This window comes from Micropterus dolomieu, linkage group LG10 (assembly GCF_021292245.1).
Source record: "Micropterus dolomieu isolate WLL.071019.BEF.003 ecotype Adirondacks linkage group LG10, ASM2129224v1, whole genome shotgun sequence".
Lineage (NCBI taxonomy): Eukaryota > Metazoa > Chordata > Actinopteri > Centrarchiformes > Centrarchidae > Micropterus > Micropterus dolomieu.
Genome location: NC_060159.1, coordinates 22,821,301 through 22,842,652, shown reverse-complemented (window position 1 = coordinate 22,842,652; position 21,352 = coordinate 22,821,301). Strand labels below are relative to the sequence as shown.

At 37.6% G+C, this 21,352-nt stretch overlaps 1 protein-coding gene across 1 annotated transcript in view; it reads right to left on the bottom strand.

Annotated features, from left to right (window-relative positions):
• Positions 1–682: 682 nt before the first annotated feature.
• tbc1d32 (TBC1 domain family, member 32) overlaps positions 683–21,352 on the bottom strand; it is a 64,417-nt gene continuing 43,747 nt past the window's right edge. Inside the window, exons 29-33 of the mRNA XM_046061417.1 lie at positions 15,058–15,127; positions 12,457–12,572; positions 9,071–9,225; positions 7,076–7,216; positions 683–919 (exon numbers count right to left, since the gene is read on the bottom strand). Of these exons, the coding sequence (XP_045917373.1) occupies positions 683–919; positions 7,076–7,216; positions 9,071–9,225; positions 12,457–12,572; positions 15,058–15,127 (719 nt within the window). The remainder of the gene's footprint in view (positions 920–7,075; positions 7,217–9,070; positions 9,226–12,456; positions 12,573–15,057; positions 15,128–21,352) is intronic.

Here is a 21,352-nt window from a genome sequence, read left to right as displayed (position 1 = left end):
TTCACTGCTGCTTTAGGTGGTCCGAGCTTCTAAAATATCCACCGCAACTTGTAACATCATAGGCTACCCAAGGTTTTAACCTAGTGAAGTCTGTGCGAGTGAAAACATGCACTTAAAACGGCTGCAAACACAGCAAGAAAACCACCTCAGTACTATATTCCCGGTTACCAAACTGGGGGGCCATGTTCAGTCCCGGACCGGCTGCAGTGTTCATTCATCGGGAGCTGAAAACAATCTGCAATCCACTGTGCCCCATCCTTTTGGTGGCTACCAGTTGGAAAATAAAAATTTTACCAAATCCTGTCAGAAGTACGACATCTTTCTTGTTAAAATAAACTTTAAGGGCAGTTGTTCTGGGAGGCACAAGAAATGAGTAGAGCAACATCAGCTGATTGCGTTACGCTATATGGGTCAATTAATGAATTAGTTGATTGATTAAAAAAAAAAAAACAAATATCCACAACTACTGGATTCCGATGATCGTTTCAGCCATTTTTTAAGCAAAAATGCCAAACATTCTGCTTTTCACTATTTTATATCTTTGTAAATTCAATATTTGTGGGATTTGGACTTTTGGTCAGATAAAACAAGGCATTTGAACAAGTCATAAGAAGAGAAGATGAGAAAGACATACAGACTAAACTTACAGATACACAAGGCCAACTGAGTTTTAAATAGAGTTCTATATAGTGCCTGTAAAATACACTGTAGTACTGACGCGCCATCTCACCTTCAGGAAGACCTGCAGCTCCTGGGACTGTGTACGCTGCAGGATGTCTGGCTGCAGATGTTTGAATATAGCCACACACATGTAAACCTGGTAGTCGGGTCCCATCACCACACAGGTGGAGATGTAGTGGCAGATTTCTGTCCAGTCCAAGTAGTTCAGGAAACACTGCGTCAGCCAATGGAGGCACATCTGCGGTAAGAAAGACACAAGCCCCACTTTATTATAATTTCCAGGATTATGTTGCTCTTGAATCCCCCCATAATTAAGAATAAACCTGTCATCACAATATTACAACTTCTTCTGTGACCACGTCTATGTAGTTTTGATTTAATACAGGTGAAGTAAGTGAAGACCCCAATTATACTGTCATATGAATAATCTTCTGTGTGCTTCTGACAAATAATGAATCATGTTTCAGACAATTATTCTTCTCCCTATAATAAATCAAATATGTCACTATAAAATGTCTCTCATCAATCTTCATAGCTGTCTTCAGTAGATTTAAAAGGGGAAGAATATATATTCTCAAGATCTACTGTGTCTGAGTTTGCAGTAAAGTGCTTCTCCGTCACAGTTCCATATAAGTTTATTACATCTTGCTCAGGATTTGGCACGTTTACTTAAATCTGTATAAAACCACCAAATAATGTCACATAAACATAACCATGAGATGGTACACTTAAAGTGGGGGTTGGCAATGTTGGAGAACAAGCAATAGATAGCTTGATGTTGAAAGTGTCTAGCTGAAAAAGCCCGCCCCTTCCCTTCAGGCCTCCCTCTAGTCACTCCCCCACAGAGTTTTTTCATTTTTGTGTCAGAGCATTTGATGTATTGAACGCTGTCGGGACGTAAAGAGAATTTCAACACTAGGTTCTGAAATACTTTGTCTACCCCAGCTTTGAGAGTAAAACCACAAAATTATGAGCAGTATTTAAAAGACAAGTCAGAGAGTCACAGGGTGTTTCAGAACTCAATAATAAGCAGAGTAACACAGACATCAGTAGGTGTTTTGATGTCAAATGAAAGATGGAGGTTGATTGTAGAGGTATTAGGCAAGCTCAGCAGAACCTTTGAATGGTTCCTGTATTTCACAAGTAGCCATCAGAGTTTCTGCCAGCCAAATCAAAAGTAATAATGAGGTACTACAAAAGTCTTAATGTGGTACTTTAAACTAGACGTAGTGGCCATTTAAAATAAATAAGATATAATAATCTAGTCACAATGAGACAAAAGGAAATCGAATAGATTTTAGACAGATATTCAGACACAACACACCACATTCAGTGGGAGATGAATGGAAGATGGACATTACATGACGATTGAGGCTTGTACTTAATATATGCGTATACAACAACTCCAGATTCCACGACGTTAGGTCTTGTGCAAGAATCATTTTGTATTATCTTTATTAATACTGTGATGTTTGTTCGTTCGAGTGTTTCAGTCGGATTCACCAAACTCTCCAACCTGCACAAACTCAGCTCATTTCCGCCTCTCTGTGAGAAGAGGTGCGTTTCTGAGGTTTGATCATTAGCATAATCAACACCCCTAAAATTGTCATAATTGGCTACATGTTCTGTTTGTTTAACACTTTTTTGAATGAAACATCAGTCAGTAGGGGTATTAGTGGACCAGAATTAAAAAAATTATTAGTACAGCTAAGGTCGCGGTTAGACATGAAGTTAGATGTATTTTTCAATCTGTACATGGCTCTTACGACAGGTCTGAACCACTCATTTCAGTCGTACCACAAAGAAATGTGTAAGTACAGGAAAATTTGTAACTGCCACAATGCTCTTAAATCTCTTGTACGTGCCACTTAAGAACAAATCTGTTCAAACTTGCATGAGGATCAATGTGTAGGTTGATGTTGGCCTAAATCTGGCCTAAATGTGAAATAAATAAAAAAAAATTCATGATGTGTAATAACTTTTTAAAATTGTACAGTATTTGCCACAGAGGACTTAAAAAACGTCATGCCTCATTAACACTGTGCTGTTAAGAAATGTTGTTCACATGGAAACATAGTATGTATTATAAAAATGAGTTACCCACTTTTGGGGACAAGAATTTATCTTTCACTAACCTGCCTATTCAAAGAATGGTTTGCTCTGTTCTATATGTCAGGAAATATTTACTCCATTTGTGACTCTGATTTATCAGCTTTTCTAAATTAATCTTTCTGGAAACATGTTTACTTTGAGAGTGAAAAATGATAACTCACAAGCAGTCTAGAATATTGAGGTGGGATTAGGGGACGCATATTTATTTCTGCAGCTGATGATTGAGGTAAGATCTGTGATATTAATGCAGTGGCTCAGCAAGGGGTTCTCTCTTGTTCTCAGAGAAAAGAACACACAGTACTACAGTATCTAAAGCAAAATGATATTTACCTACTGGATCCGCTGACTGTTAAGAACTATGTTCTGTACTATAGTGTGATTTGTACAACTCATGATAAACCTAAGTCAGTAGATAAGATACTGAAAGATAACATAATATCAAATCAGTCACACAGCAGTCTCTTTGTGCAGAAAATGGAAATGCAAGTTACAATCTGAACTTCAAAAATTTAAAACTATTGTAATTCAAGCCAAGGAAGAATCTATTTATTGTCCTGTGGGTGCATTTTGCCATTTATTTAAATGCTGTTTTGAAGCTGTTTCACCAACATTCAGATGTGATGTGAACTATTAGATGGATTGATGGCAATCCATCTGATGTTGAGAATGTTTTACTAAAAACAACCTCATGGCGTCCCTGCAGGAAAACGTCAGTAGGCTTCCTCTACTGGGGATGATGAATGTTTGTACAACATATTCTTTGTAATCTATCATGTAGCTGTTGAGATTTTTTAGTCTGAACCAAACTGGTGGCCCGACAGAAAGACCGACATTACCATCCTCAGAGCCACGGACAGCATGCTGACAACTGTACATGCCTCATAAAGAAGCAGCATGCGAAATGGTCGGTAAAATCCACTCTTTAAGGCCCAGATCAGACAGAAAGCGTTTTTTGTAGTGAGAGGCATCTTATATAAATTGTTTTTATTCATAGTTTTCAGTCACGTGACATGCGCGGTGACCTGGAGGGCAAAACAACGGACAAAGATAGCGGCTCACACCGTAGAGACGTCGCAAAAGCAGTCAAATTTTATTTAGATCACCTTTCAACTTAAGAAAAAGAAAGATATAAACACAAACTGCAAGTGTTGGGCATGTCTGAACGTTAACGCTGCTGTGCGCTTTGCTTTTTCGAACCTGCAAACGCTTTCTGTCTGATCGGGGCCTTAGGCTGATCTCTGCTGTTCCTGATTAGGATTTTACTACAATCAGTAGCTTTGATTCTGACAGAGCTTCACAATACTTACATCCAAATATTGAACCAACAACAAACTAATTTTCATGCCAATAATTAGTCACTAATGACACAAGGCTGCTCAAGCATACAAACAAGCTCCACTTATTATGACTGTTATCGCCCCCTCCTCAGCTATACTCTAATGAAAATACTGACATCCTAATTTGTGTGTTGTAATAAAACAGGGAACATCTGGATCCATGCTGCGCTTTGTTTTTAAACCCTGGGGCAGAAAAACAAGTACACATATAGTACAGTACTTTCTGTGACTATAAATCCCTTCAAGGTCTTTCCAAGAGCAGCGTCTTCTTTCTTGTCTGTGTTGTTAGTGTTCCTGTGAGTTAAAACTCAGGGGGCAAAAGGTGAGTGTGACTGTATTCTTGTAGTCTTCTTTACTTCATTTCCCTTCTGCCATAAACAGGCTTTCAGAGCTGTTATTAAACTGAGCTGGTCAGGTCACATCGGCCAGCTCACCGAGATGTCAGAATCTGCTCGTGTGTGTTAAACACGGACTGTTCAGCAGTAGAGCTGAGTGATGATTCAATGTTATTGTTCATAGACGTTCCGTTTAATCTTATAACATATAATGTCTTTGCATAACATTATGATTCCGAGCATATGGGAATTATAACCTAACATGACACATCTTAACATTATATATGTTTTAGTGTCTTTTGGATCAGTCTGTCCTTCATCAACTTCATTTTCAGCCGCAACATGTAACTGAAAAGGTTACATGTTACATCTTTAGCAACTAAAGAGCCAGATATTTCCCTCAGGAGTTTGTGGAGATAAAACCAGAGCTAAACAGAGAGTCAATATTGGACTTAAATCTGCGAGGAGGCCAGAAACACGACTCCAAATGAATGATAATATAGCTCTGTGTCTTAATAAGGTAAACATGTGTCAATATTAGTTTTACTGTTACGGCTTAGTTATCCTTTACTACCACAAGTTGCTGTTCACACTAAAGTGTAAAGTTTCAAATGCTTAAACTTAAGCTCTTTCTGTAGATGGATTTTGACAGCAGCCTGCCTCCACATACATACAACCTCTACTGTATGAATGTCAGATGTGTATAATGCTTCATTTGCCACTGCTGCTTTCACGCCTTTCAAACTTTTGGAATAGATATTTCCATTTCTGACTGAAGAACAGGTGCCCATTATCGCCTTGAAGAGCAAAGAGATGAGCTGAATGTTAACGTATTACTCCACCCTGGAGACGGCGAGTTCAGATCTTTGATGCAAATGCGGCGAGTCTTATAAGCACCCCTGCTGCCGTACATTATGTGAGCCTCAGCTGTCAGCTGCCGACGCACAGAAGACAGGATCAAACATAAGAGGATTCAAGGTGAAAAACCTTTTTTCTACCTCGTTGTTTGTGAGAAAGAAGTCTGTGTCAAAAGAATCAAGAGCCAAGGAGCAAAGATCTAACTTTACTGTTTTTTTTTGTTTTTTTTTTTAAAAAAAGGAAAAATATTCGTATTTTGTTTTTTTAAAGTCGAGTGAAGTCAAAGGAGGATAAAAAGGGAAGTCAATTCGTATGGCAGCCAAAAGTGTGGTTATAAAAGCTTTAAACCCAGTTACTGACATCATTAATAAAAAAATAAAACACAATGGGTTGCTGGCTGTTTTGGTGTTGGTGAAGAACTGTCAAATTTCATTCCTTTTATTTCCAGTAGTCATGACTGTCCTAAATTGATCTAAGAGGCTCAGAAAATTGAAACATTTTCAGACAAAGATAAAAGTAAGAATTAAATATTTATTTTTAAAGTAATTGTCTGCAGTATAGACAGAACCTACTGTCTTCAAAGCTTCATCAGTCTGATTTTAACTTTCTAAATGTTCCTGTGAATTTACATTATTACTACACATACAAGTCAAATAGCGCATTTAGTTTTCAGCACAATTCTTCCTTAGTGAAATGCAAAGCTTAACTATTTCACTGACATAAATGTTGATGGAGTGATCCGATTAAGTCTGAAAAAGCTTGAAATCTTTTCAACAGTCCTTCAGTTTAGATGAATCAGTAACTGGTATTAAATAATGTGAACAAAAATTTGTAGGCTTAGTTTTCTCGCATATAATGTTTGGTGAATGCAGTTTCAGTTGTGCTTTTGCTAAATATCCATCCAATAGCTTTGATTTATAGAATAAAATAGTTAGTGCATAAACTAATGCATGCAAAACCTGACTCAATTCTGGTTCAGACAGTAAAGACTATTACAGAGTGAAAACGGACTAAGTGGCTACAGTAAAAGCTACAAAAGGTGAATAACAATCCTCTACAGCTCCATGAATTACAACGTGTAAACACTGGTAATGCCACGTAAAGCACGGCATATGACAATGTGTGCAGTGTTGAGCACTGTTGCTCCACAGCAAGAAGGTTAAGACTTAAAAAAGCCTGCAAAGAGAACAAAGAGTAACCAACTAAATACTACTACTACTAAATAAATAAATGAATGTCACAGATGACACACTAATTGGTAGATGATCCCTGGTTAAAGCAATGCAACAACTTACTGAGGACTAGAGCTGCAACGATTAATCGATTAGTTGTCAACTATTACATTAATCAGCAACTATTTTAATAATCAATTAATCTGTTTGATCGGCTGATTCCAGCTTCTTAAATGTGAATATTTTCTGGTTTGTTACTCCTCTAGGACAGTAAACTGAATATCTTTGGGTTGTGGACAAAACAAGACTTTTAAGGACGTCATCTTAGGCTTTTGAAAACAATGATCACCATTTTTATTTTCTTTTACCATTTTCTGACATTTTATTGACCAAACCACAAATTAATTAATCAAGAAAATAATGGACAGATTCTGGACTAATAGTTTGTTGAAACAAGTCCATTCCTTTATAGGAAAATGTCCAGTGATTATGAAGTTTTATTTTAAAGCTTAGCCCTAGAGACATGCTTGAACCAGTTAGCTTGAAGTGAAGTGTTTGTTTCCTTCTCTACAGATCGTACCTGGGATGGGGTGAAACCAGACATCCTGAAGGCGGAGTGGACCAGAGGAACTTTAGCTCTCAGCAGCATCTCCACATAGTGAGCTGTACACCAGTAAACAGGAGGAACTCCCGATTCAGCTACTTGCACAGGAACATGGATCTGTTGCGACAAACATAAGTTTTTCATCTTTGTTGTTTTCCGAACATTTTTAGATTCAGGGTAGGGCTGTTAATCTGTACGTCCAATTCATCATAACATCAGTTCCAAGTTTTGTGTTTTTTTATTCCGTGCTGATATAGTGGGAAAAAAACTTGACAGCTTTTATTTTGAGTAATGTAAACAGACACAGCATGCTGCTTTGTCTTCACATACAGATGTTGGTATGTGTGTGGTAGCGGTGTGCGTTCACGCCCACATTCCCTCCTAAATTTGCTGCTGCTCTTAATGATTTGTGCCCTTTCTCTTCTCCGTGATATTGACTAAATCGACCACGCTGTGTAGGTGGAAACTAAGCACTGTGTGGAGAAATTTACCGGCTCCATCAAACACACTGAAAGCACGTAACACAAATACTCGTTCAGTCGAGTCCAATTGAGCCGTGATTGACTTTGGCGAGAGACGACAGGATAACAGAGGTTGTTAGAATGATAGCAAAGCTTAATCTCAGCGTCTCAGTTCTCCCTGCAATTTAGAATGATTGAAATTAGATTTCATTTTAGACTTTTCCCCTTAACTTGAGCTATTCCTTTTACTCTTTTATTTCTCCTCTCATTTATCTCTTTTAGTTATCTTCCTCCTCATACTACTCCTCTCCCTGTTTGTTTTCCACCATGTTGAAAAATGAAGACACAGAGTCAAACTAAAAGTCATTATGTGAAAAATGTTGTTTGGATTCATCATCATCTTCATTTATTCATGTTTTCTTTGCTGTAGTGTTGCTGTAGCTTTGCTGTGATTGCTGACGTGCTGTGTATAGAAAAAGGTGGAATTAAATGAGGATAGAGGCAGACTTGTGAAGGTGCATTTCAGTGTACATGAGAAGAGGCAAATACAATGTTAAGCTGGATTTTTACTTGACGTAAGGGGTAAACAGGAATTCCTCTGTAGATACCTACAACATGGGTTTTGATTGATAGTTCTGCATTTTTTTTCATTACTGAATATGGGACATTTACATGCAGTTACCATATTTATGGTGTTCATTTATTGTGATAGGATAATATAAAGCAAGCTGAAAAGAAAGGCTCAAGTTCTTCTCCTCCCTAACAATTTCCTCTGCCATCAGAAAGTTGTTGGAGAAAAGACCAGCAGCCAATCGCAGTTCATGTGGACTGCACATGGTATTTCCATAGCCGCTAGATTTAGTTATATTTTTGAGAAGGCAAGACACCTTAACTCACAACTATAATTACATAATAATTAATCAAGAAATAAACCTCTCTCTCTCCCTCTCTCTCTCCTTCAAAGATAGTAATGTTAATATAAGGTCATACATGGGAACATTTTTTTCTAAGAAGTTCACCCTATCACCCTAGATGAAAAGGTGGGGCTTTAAAGTTGGAATTTTACTTGCATATAAAAATCTCTTCAGATCTACACAGATGTAGAACTGTAGATCGCACAGCCTCACAGAGCAGCTGTCTCTGAATGACACAGACGCATTTAACTTACATGCAGATGGAAAAAGCACACACACACCCTTTTTAGCCCACATTTATTATTTTATATTTGTTTTCCCCTTTTTCAAAGCAATCTAAAACCTTCCCCCAAGAAGCATGTGATTATTTTGTCCATTAAAAGGTGAAACCAATGACTGAACTATTCACAAGGCAAGACAGCAACAATACAATATTGCTGAATAATGAGGCATGAATTTTGAGAAAATATGGTGTTTCAAATTTCAGGTTTGCTGCCATTTAGGGCTTCAAAAGTGCTAAATAACTACATGTATTAAAATCCTAGCTATTTTGAATACACTGTACTGAGGTTATATTCGCATGTTGTTATACTCACAGAGGCATGTATCCTTGCTGGCCAGATGAATGCAGAGGTAAGCAGAGAGGACAGGTTGAGTAAGAAACTTAGAGACCGGTCCATATCTCCAGCCATGATGAGGAACACTGTGGAGGCCAGCCAGTCGTGGCCTGGATAACCATCCTGCTGAGTGACTGGAGGACAGAGTTAAAGAGCCAAAGGACTGGTGAAGATGTAACGATCACAGACTCAGACAAACATAGCTCCTTAGATTAGTTTTGCTGTATGAAAGTGGTCCATTGACAACTTAGGTGAAGATACATGGACCCATACAGTGTAAATTTAAATGTTAACAGCTTTACTCAAGAGAAAGCAGTCATGAATTAAGTAACAGCCTCTGCATTACATTACTAATTAATGGTCTACGGAGTTGTGGATCAGTATCTGAGATATTTTCTGCCAACAGCAAGAAGTATTGAATTAACTTGAACAGAATTAGTTACACAAATACCGGTAGAATATTTAAAAGCTGAGATTCGTATGTTTATATGTTAAAGAATTTGCAAAGATGAGGTGTCACAAGAAACTCCTTATGTTGTGTTAAATAAAGCATTAAGCTAATACCACTTTACTGTCAACTGAGACTGACGCCATTGAGTGTCAACTACAGAGCGAGTAATGCTTTGACAGTCAATTAACCCTGATACACCAGACCATTATCTCAAAGCAGAAAAACCGCTTCCTACAGTTAAGACTGCCAAGATCCAATTCTCTGTCAGCAGTATCATTTTGTGAATTTATGAGATGAAAAAAAAGGGCTAAAAACAGACTCTCGGTTATCTGCATGGCTTGCTGTAAGTGTGAAAAAAGTTTTTTTGTGCTTTTTGGGAAAAACAAGTCTTGTGAATCCTGTAAGAAATTCAGCCAATATGACTACAAGGTGTCCCAGGTGGTAGCTCTGCATTGTGAACACCACATTACACCAACACTGCTGAGAATCAAAAAAAAATAAGGATTTGAAACACCAGGGTCACAACCCAATCAGACTCCAAGGACACTAACTTTCTCTCATAGAGTACATCTCGATTGGTTTATTCAGGCTCTGGAGCATTTACTGTTAAAGTTCACTTTTATTTAGACATCTGATAATGTCAATCAAATCTCGCTGAAAGCAAATAACTGCACTGATATGCAGGTCTGAGTCCTTTTCCAGGAGAACTGGGATTGAGAATGCAATCTGATTTGACTGCAGAAAACAACCCCTAGCTATCGACACTTCCTGCTTTTTATGTCTGCCTTTGAATATTGTCAACCTTCAACTTTTGTTTACAATACACACAGAAAGATTTAATTTGCAATTTGCCATTGAAAGATTAATTGGATATTATGTAACAGCATGTAAAATATGCTTTACAAAAATTATTCATGTTACAATAAGGACATTGCACCAATATGAGTTGGCTGGTTGGTTTAACCACTGGATCAGCTCTCAATAACTAACACACACAGCTAAATACCACTACATGCTCTTTGAAAATTTATTTGTAGTACACTCTGTCAAGACATCATTTCTAATGATAAAGAATTATAAATAAAGCAGAGCCCCCTGGAAAAGAAAGAAAGCATTTTGATCTACCATCAATCAGTAACATGAATGAAAATAGACACGCTCAAACTAAAAACACTGACTTATCTAAAATCAGGGCTTTATTTTGCATTTCCTTACTTCAACTGTGAAACTACTTAGTTATTTCAGGAGCTATGGATGTCTTCAATGCATTAAAATCAGTTTAGATTACATAAACTACATAAAGTTTAGAAAGTATATTAAAGGTATATAAAAAATATTGTACACTGTGTACTACAGTTTGGACAATTAAGCTTTCTGAATCTTATCACTACTGTCATACTCCTCATATCAATAACAGACAAATTCTAGTTGCAGAAACACTGTGGTAAATCTGCATATGGCTCAATTATTTAAAAACTTTATCACTCAGCATAAACGATCTTCACAACCAACTTCTTCATATTATCTCAAATGCCAGTATGGTCTCAGTATTATGAGTGAAATGTCAGTCTCTTTTATATTTGAACGCTTATCTCTACACAGTGTTTTCATGTACAATCGTCTACATACAATGGACACTTTCTGAAGGAGAGAGCGGGCCTATCAGTTGACATTTGGGACAAAAGAAGGTTGAACTGTTCACTGAGACCCAGATGGAGTAAGATAATCTGCATTGTGTTGATCAGAAAGAGATGGACACTATCAGTCCCTCCTCGTCGCTCTCACAACAAGAATCGGTGAAGTTATCAACCTGACACACACACACACAGTGTCCTGTGAAAGTTGAATGGAGAGACCAAAGGGGCCAAAGAGATAATATATGTAAAATACAAAATATAATGTAAGTATGCATCAACATAGGGCACTATTGTATGGTAAAGTCTATCATGACTTACTGTGTGGTAATGAGTATTTGCATGTACCGCAGCTGTATAAAGCGTCACTGCCACTTTACCCTCGACTGTTTGCACATCTTTTTCACTACTTCTAAATGTGTTACTTTATTTGGATGGATCCTATTTAGATATTTCTTTCTCTCTTTTTTTATTTTTACAAAAAAAGAGTGGAAAACAAGAGTGGGTGTGTGAAGTAGGGCTGTCCCTGACTAAGGATTTATATAGTCGAATCAGAATTGTCAAGTCTTGCCTATAGTCGACTGATAGTCGAATCGTGCACTGTTTGTGTGCAGCAATTGCGAGTGCGGGGAGGGGGTTGTAACACACGTAACTCCGCTTTTAACCGGTCTAGTGCAGAGATTTGCATGTATGCCACGTGGCCAACAGCTGCATGCACATATCTGTTTCAAGTACTGTTTAAAAATAATGTAATATTCTTTGTGTGGTTCATTAATGGTGATAAATGATCCGAACGTGCCGCGAGGTGAGGACAACTCGGCACAACAACGGTGAAGTTAAGGCTACGTCTCTACAGCAAGTTCCTCTTCTGCCACTACACACTAAAAACATTTATTAAGGTTTTTTTTCTCTTTTTATTTACAGCATTATATATTGAAATGTATATTGTAATAGGCAGTATATTAACTTATTGGGAGAAAACTGTTAGTTCTATGTAAAATCAGACGTTGAGAAATGTGAGAAACACACATTTGTTTGTTGAAGTGACTTTCCAGAAAACATTCCAAACAATTTTAATTTGTGGACTTCACATGATCATGGAAAGTCATTTAAATTATTTCAAGGCTATGGTGAGACCCCTGTCAAAACACAAATCCCATATTAATGTATTTGAACAAATGGTCCAAGAAAATGTTCAATATGTCAGAGGGGGTGAATACCTTTATAGTCACAGTTTACCTGCTCTTCATGAGTGCAGACATGGACTCTGCAAAGGATACTGAGCTCTGAAGCAGTTTTAACTCTTTGTGTGAACAAGAAGATCTTAATGTGCTTCATTAGCAGTGTCAGGTCGTTGACAGCATCTTCTTTCAGTAGCTTAAGGTAGCTGCCGTACCTGCGGTTAAAAGACGAAACAGAAATAATGCAAGGGTTTGTCTATCCCACAGTTACAGTGAATATTTGAGATTTTACTATAGCCAAAGGTCATTGGGCGTATATTTTGAAGTAAAGGTCAGTTCTGCACTATTAAACTCTAAATCAAACAACCAAAATATTTTTTTACTGCATTTGAAAACTAAACTTCTGTGAAATTGTATTTGACAAAAAAAATTCTATGAACTCATGGAAAACTCATAGCCCATAATCCCCTTCTTGTACTCAAATGACAGTCACGCATCACAATGGGAGATATAATACGGAGGCCTCGTGCAAATACACAAAAGTACTCATCAAAGTTAAATTCAACAAGTCCAATGTGGTCAGAGTTAACTCAGCAAGTCTGACACTTGTAAGTCAAGGATTAATTATAAATTCATGTCCAACAATCTTAAATCCTATAAGACACGGCGCTCTCTGGGTGACGCTCACCCACTGTGTTCTGTTGATACCGAAAATGCAAACATAGTCTTTCTGAACATGCTCTGAAACTTGTCAACTCAAAAGCTCCCCTCAGGAGGAGGTGTTGAGCAAAGAGTTATATCCACTACATAATGTAGCAGTGGGGTGTCATTAAGGACAGAAACGAGCAGTGTGAGAACAGTAACTCAAGTCAGAGGGTCTACTTATGGGAACATGAAAAACAGATCATGTATTATGCACACCAGCACCATTAGAATGAAAACAGAAGCAGCAGGAGAACCCTTATACACCTTAACCAGCTGTGGGGGTCTAATGCTACTGCAGGAGCAGAGGGGAATATTATTCATCTGTGTACAGCAGCATGTTTTTCTGCTGCCTTCTACAACTGCAATCAAAGTGGACCGACCATCTCATCTGGGCTTTCAGGTCCTCTGAAGGACACACCTTTGTGGGCTGTGGCCTTCAGATGATCCAGCTACTGAATTGGGAAACAGCTCACATCTCTTGTTGTTGCACCCCATTTTAATCCCTGTCTGTCTGAAGAAACTGTTTTCTCCATTTCCTCAGCAATGGCCTTCTCCCTTTTCATCTTTGGTGCATATTTGCAGCTGCAGAAAGAACCCCCCCTTTCCTCTGTGATTCTGACAGATTGAAGCCAATACCTGGGGCCAGATGCATCAACAATGTGTACGCACATAAAAAACATGCATAAACCTTTTCACATGCATAAACTAGGATTTCTAAAACCAACACGCATACTCACACATACTTATTAACAACATGGTTTTGGTATAGACTGAGCTCACTGTGATATGGAAATGGGAAAATAAGGTGGGAGACTGAATTTAATACGCCATGTGGGTGAGTATGCTGTCAGGTGAGCTCTGGTGTCATAGTGAAATTGCTTGCTGTAAGTTCATGAGCTGATTGAAATGAAATGAAGTGGAAGTTTTAGAGATGGTTTAAATATATATATTCATGCTGGAGCATTGCTGTGACTCAGTCACAAATGTAATAGTAGCTTCAGGAAACTCAAATGAACAGAGTGAAAGAGGACAGAGTTACTAAATTTCAGGCGAGGTTAAAATAACTTACAGCAAAGGGCTGGTTAAAACAGAGTCACATAAAGTACTAATTTAATTTAAGTCTGATTAACGTTAACAAAAAAATGATTAACCAATATTAAACTCAAACTCATCTCCTTCTCATCTGCATCAGCTGTACTTGCACTTAGTGCTAATTAACAAACACTAATTAACAAACATCAAGATGGTTAACATGGTCAGCATTATATCTGCTAAACATCAGCACGTCATTGTGAGCATGTTGATGCATTATTTAGCTCAAAGTACCACTGTATACATGTGTACATGTATGTGTACTTGTATATCATATCCACCTTCAACATGTACATAATGAGAATAGTTTACTCCTGCATCCTTTGCACTCTGATCACTGCACTATTTGTCAATAAATCTATATTGTTTTGTTCGTAGTGTGTATATTAGTGTTGTCTACTCTGTAGTTTGTGTCTCATTTTATTTTATTATTATTATATTATTATTGTATAAGTAAGCACATCGTGAGCAATGTACAATCCAGAGTCCAGCCTCACAGAGATGCTTCTGTGGCTGTAGACTCACACTGTGGTTAATAAATCTGAACCATACTTACAGACAGCTTTATAAATCTGATATATACACTAACCAGAATAACATTTGACCTTAGATGTTTAACATTTTTTCCAGTAAAGGTACCTTATCTGAACATTTTCTAATAAATAAACAACTAAATTGGACCAGAAATGTTTTACATGTGATACATCAACAGTATTAGTGTTTGTTGAAAGCAAGATTCAAGGATTTAAGGGTAGATACTAAGATAAAGCTGGCAGCTCAGTGAGTATAAGACTCGAATAAAATGGTTTGTACACAGCAGGTTCTCTTTTCCAGGTGGCAGCTGTAAAAATTCTCATTTAAAAAAGGGTTTATGAGCTATAGAAAACACTTTACTGTACATACCAGAGACAGGTGTTGATTCCCAGCTGCTCCACAGATGATAGTACTGCACTCTTCAGACTTATCTCCTCTACTGTAAAACAAAGTGATTAGAGAGAAGAGGTGGTTAATACCAAGCAAGGCAAAAAGACTCCCTTGAAATCACTATTGGGGTGTTACGACCATAGAGAATGTAAAGACATGACAACCTATCATGACTTGCTACTTTCAAGGCATTACAAATGTGATGTGTTTAATTTTGTAGGTGGCAGTTTTATAGCAGTTGTTTGCTATTTAATTGTGATGTTTGCAAGACAGCACGGCATCAAGGTGACTTGGGTAATTTCGCCAACAGTCAGCCACGGGTAATTTCACAGCAGCAATTTGATGGTTTATAGCAGTGGGGTCATAATTTTACGAGCAGGGGAAAAAAATACAGTTGAAATTTTGAGCCTTGTGAGAAAGCTCTTTATCTGTGGAGTTGGGCCATGCAATGAGATACCACTGCAGCTGAAAATACTAGAGCAGGACTGCTCCACATGCCACAGCTTTGTAAAGTCTCACCAGCTGCTCTCATGGGCTTTTAGCACAATTAATTGTACAGAATCATAAAAATATATTAGTTTTACAGTTGTAATTGTGTGGAGAGAACGATGAATGAAGCAATAACTGTGGCAGGACTGATATTTTGTTTTGGAAGATGTTTCCACTGCGTCCTGCCTTCGGGGAAAAAGAAAATTATTAGTTTTGTGCTAATGGATCCCCTGCTTCATACAGTTTTAGATCAGTGGTAAGATCACAAGAAGATTTCAACAATTAATATGAGAAGTATTAACCAGACAGCATGAGTGGCAGCGAAAACGTCAAATGCAATTCACAGACTAATGATGCAGAAAAATGCAAGGGAAATGATAATATGGTAGCTGTAATCTATGAAGTGATAATTCAGCATTGTTACCATTGCAAAATCAGAGCTGAGCAATATGGATTAATCACAGGCCATCAAATCTTGTATTAATTGAGATAAATTAGCTTGCGATGAGGTCATGAAGCAGTGCCAGGACAACTAGTGTTGAATTTTCACTCGCACCCTTCTCCCCTCACATATTAACATCTCTAAAAAACCTCTTGCTGATGGCAATTACCATCTAATGGAGATGAATGCTCTTGCCCCGTTCCTCTCTCCTCCTGTCTCTTCAGCATTGTGCTGCCGATGTCTGTTTTGCAGTTTGTAATAACTGTCATTTAGCTTTTGTGATAAAGAGCCACTGTTGAAAGATGGCACATGTAATGTCTCTGACATTAGTTGGGACAATATTTTCTTAATTGCTAGTCAAAGCGACTGTGAAAGTTATGAAGATTAATTTCAGGGATCAGCTTTTACCTGCGAACTGATTCTGTTTCCTGAATCCTTACAATCCTCTGTCCTTTAGGGAAATTAAAACGAAAGTAATCCTGAAAATTACAAACCCTGCAGAATTTAAGGGCTCAGATTAGTGCCATTGTTTTGAGACACATTCAGAGGAAATCCTTTAAGATAAGCACACAACATCTAGCTTGCTCAATCTTGGCATGTGAGCACATCCGCAAATGTGTCCAGCCTTAAAAATAAATGAGAAAGAAAGATAGCAGAAGAAAAAAAAATCCCTAAACACACTGGGGTGAAGACTGCAATCTTGAATGAAGAATTACATGGCCCATGAATAAAATGCAGCAGACTGTCAATCAGCTGCAAGACGTTGTTACTAGTAGTAGTTCGTTCCAGTGATGTTTGGAATGGTTTTCATCATTTCAGTTTAAATGTTCACGCCCTTCATGGATGTATGTGTGACACAGGTAAAGTTTCCCATCTACCACAGCAAAGGCCGTAATGGGACCACATTTTAATTATCACACCTCGTTTGTGCTCAGAGTTAAGATGGAGGTAGTACTGTTTCTGAACCTGAGCCCCTAAGGAAAGGAGCTCCCTCTGTTAGTCCCTCTTCACCAATGTGTGTGCCTGATCACCACTAACAACACCATCATCAAGTTTGCGAAGGACACCCGAGTACTAGGTTTAATCACCAAAAATGATCAGACGGCCTACAGGGAGTAGGTTAAACACCTTGAATCTCTGATGCAAGGCCAAAGAGCTTATGGATTTCAGGGAGTCTAAAAGCTGCAGACACATCCTCATCTACATGAATTACATCCGGGTGTTCTAGGAGGACCTCACTTGCTTCCTTAATACCCCCTCTCTTTGGCTAAGAAGGTTCAGCAACATCCCTACTTTTGAGTACCAAAGAATAACCCTAATCTGACACTGTTTAATATTATATAAGTTTTTTGACAACATTATGATTCGTTGTATAAAAGTATACTGACAATAGGGTTGAATTGAATTGAGCTCACTTGTGTTTTTACTCTTCAGCTGGCTAAAATACAGAAGAGAAGAAGGTTTAAACCAAAAGGTAGAATGTGGTGAGAAAATCTATTTCAATGACATTTCATTCGAGAAAGCATAGATCTCCGTCTGAGCTATTAAGATGTAACAGTCGCATAAAAGGTGCCCTCTCTTTGTTTCCAACCAACCAATTTCAACAGGCAGCTGAAATAAATGAGATTGGTGGACAGGTGCCTTCAGGAGTCAGGGCCGTGAAGGGTGAGGAGATACAACTCAGAACAGTGAACTGACAGAGGTTAATACTGGCAAATGAGCCTGCTCTTTCCATACAATGGGAGCACTCAAGTAGGGTTGAAACTGTAGTCAGTGTCACTCAAACACTACGAGGCGCCTACAACCCGTTCCCCTCTGCGCGCGCACGCGCACAAACACACACACACACACACACACACACACACACACACACACACACACTACTGGCAGATTGCAGAATTCAACAAGAGCCATGACTGCTGCCTGGTCTCCTCAGAGGCTATTTGGTGGGAGGAATATTAGAGGGGAAAATGTAATAGCAGTGTGTGTATGAATATGAAATAGAAAGGACACCAGAGAACCTTCATTTTAAAGCAATGGAGAGACGCAGAGAGGTGGGATAATATAGCAATTTCATACTGTAACTGATTCTTGGTTTGATGCTGGAGCAGTGGGTGCAAAACTTTTCAGGGGATCACAGCTTCTGTGCAAATGTACTGACTGAAGGATTTTCTGCCAAATTGTAACATGTCTGACCTAAACCAACTGCTCAGATGAGACAACTCGTTACAAGATTTTACAGCAACTCTTATCATAACTATTTATTATTTACTTGCTGTTACTTTGTTCTGCATCTTCCCCAAACTAGTGATGTATAGCTATTATACGATGAATGTGAATCGCAGTGCATTACATCTTAAGTCCCACTCCATTCAGAAATGTGCTTTGCTTTTTGTTACCGTACTCGGATGTTTGTGCAGAATAATGTATGTAGTTTGACACTAGAAAGCAGTTTTCACATTCATCTGCCGGAGGGGGGAAGTTTGTGTGAGCTCACCTTAAAGGTCAGTTCAAAACGACGTCACAACTAGTTTGGAAGCCAATTACGGTCCATTATGCAACTTAACAAGTGTTAAGTGGAAACTTAAAACCTAAGTTGCTGAGATGGGACTTTTGTCCAGTAGTTACATTTTGACAACATAAAGAGTTTTTGCATATTTATAGATTCAAATTTTTTTCAATGAGGGGGAAAGAAATAGATAGAGGTAGTAATGTTTTTACAAGAAATTAAATAGACATTTTAACTAGCTAATTTAACTTTTATTTGTGGAAAAACTACATCAGACACTAACAATTATTCCAAAAAATCATTTCCAACGCTTGTCTAAGAATTCAACCGAAAATAAATACAGAATGTTGTCAACTGAATTAGCCATTTTAGCAAACTGCATGGGATTTTCTTGCTGGCCTACCAAACTTTATTTCTTTGCAGCACTAACAAACACCTGTTACTTGTTCTTCCCTTTATGGGATGAGTTTATATAGTGTAAAGATGAATATTACAAAACATGTCCTGAAAGGCTTTGATTGCTTTGTAATCTCTATTGCTTACACCAAACTAGCCGCCTACATCTAGAAATCTCTCATACTCATTTACATATTTTCATTAATGTATAGTATGACAGGCTGAAAAAAATAACATAATTTTCCTTTAACACTCAAAATACACACAGAGACAATATAACACAAAATACGTTTAGTATCATTTACAATAATGATGCCTTATGAGAAAACAATTATGCTTATTATATGTTTTTATACTTTGTGTCTGTAACAAAGTGAAAACCTGCTTACATGGCCTTCTGCATTGTTAATTAAGGACGATTTGACTGAATTTGATGTATACTTTGCGTATATGCAAAACTGTAAATCTTTATTAGACTAGTCATACAAATTACTACCAATCTTATGTGTAAAGTCAGAGGACTAGACGCTATGAGTGTTCTATGTTAATAAAATTATGTGAAATGACGAACAAGGGGATTGGACTGGAGACCTGTCTAGGGTGTATCCCGACTTTCGCCCGATGTCAGCTGGGATTGGCTCCAGCCCCCCCGCCACCCTGTACGCAGGATAAGTGGTTGACGATGGATGGATGGATGGATGGACGAAGTGGATATAAAAAAATCTATTTGTCAAAGTGGAAAAATCAACAACAATTGTGTGAGTGAATTTAGATCAATAAATCATCAAAACAAACACTCAAAATTAAGATTCTTCATCAGTTTGGCCTCAGAGGAGACATGCCTCTGTACTTACAGAGACAGCACTCATAAAAGACATCCAATGCACTGGGGGAAATATCTCAGTCTACAGTGGAAAAGGCAAGCTGACAAGTCTTCCTCCTTGTTTAAAAATGCATAATAAATAAAAGCATACTGAACAAATTCCAGATACCCGTTTTAATCACTACTGTATTATTTATAATTTAGACTTTATTTTCACAAACACTACAGACATTTGCTGCCTTTTATTAGCAGTCTTCCTGCCACAAATGACTACTATGGAGTACTACTTGATAGTATATGAAATCACAGGTAACCATTGCAGCAGCATTTATGCCTTGTGGGATACAGCTGTTAACTCAAACTAAGAATGGTTTATGTAATGTTATAGGAAAACACATATCATGAAAAAAGGAGAGTTTATGGATACAATAACTAGACAGGAATTTTGGATCCATCGAAATAGGTACCTGACAAATCAAATTGGTGAAAAAATAATTTTTAAATCCAACATTGCCATGAATCAGTCCTGTTCATTGATCTGCAACACTACCCACAACGGCCAAATACAACCAGAGATGTTTAAGCCTCTGTTTCTAATAATGTAGAAGAATCTCCGACAGTTGACAGATTTATTGTTTCATGCTGTAGCCTATATTTGGAACAAACTTCCAGACAACTTCAGTTCTGCTCCAATGCACAGTTCCTTTAAATTGAGGCCTAAAACTTTTCTGTTTGCCTCTGCCTTTTATTAGATTAAATTACTTATGTTTACCTTCTCTTTTAAATCATATATACACGTTTTGTATTGCATTATATTTAACATCTTGCCCTCACATCTTTTTGTCTTTGTAAAGAACTTTAAAAAATTAACAAATAAAGTTGCAATGCCCATATCTTCAAATCTCCTAAACACAAAGTGAAACAAATCTCATTTTTTAATGGTGAGTGGCTATTATCGTACCGGCACACTGCAAAGGTCTTCACCTCTATCCTGTCTTTTTATATATCAGGTTGCATCCTAAGGTTGCATGACTATCATTTGGATATGAAAACCAGTAAATTCAGGGTCAAACACACAAAAGACTAGCCATTTTGACAGTATACTCTGTAGAACACAAGTTAATTTGTCAACACTAGAACTACTGAAGTGATTATAATTAGATCAATTAAAGCCTAGATTGCATTGTGTATGTGTCTAAGGACAAGAACGGACAACAAGGAGATATCATCCCTTTTTAAAAGATGTTAAGTCTAATATTGGAAGATAGATATAAAAAGATTACAACACACCACTGAAGACTATTATAGGTACTGTAATAAAAAAGCAGCTTTTGGAGAGTACCAAGATCAATTTGTCATAATGAATGATCTGTTCAGAGAAGCTACCATGAACTTTTAACAGCAGGAAACTGGTCATGCTTTCAGCTCATCGTCTCCTCAGCCATCAAATCAGAACTATAAAATTTTCTATAGGATAGAGGGTGCTGTTTTTCATAGCCAATATACTTTGTTTTCAGTTTTTCACGCCCGATTTTCTTCTGTTAAAAAGGTGCAGTAAGTGATTCTGGAGAAATCCAACAAATTATGATATAGAGCAAACAATGACACAGCAATT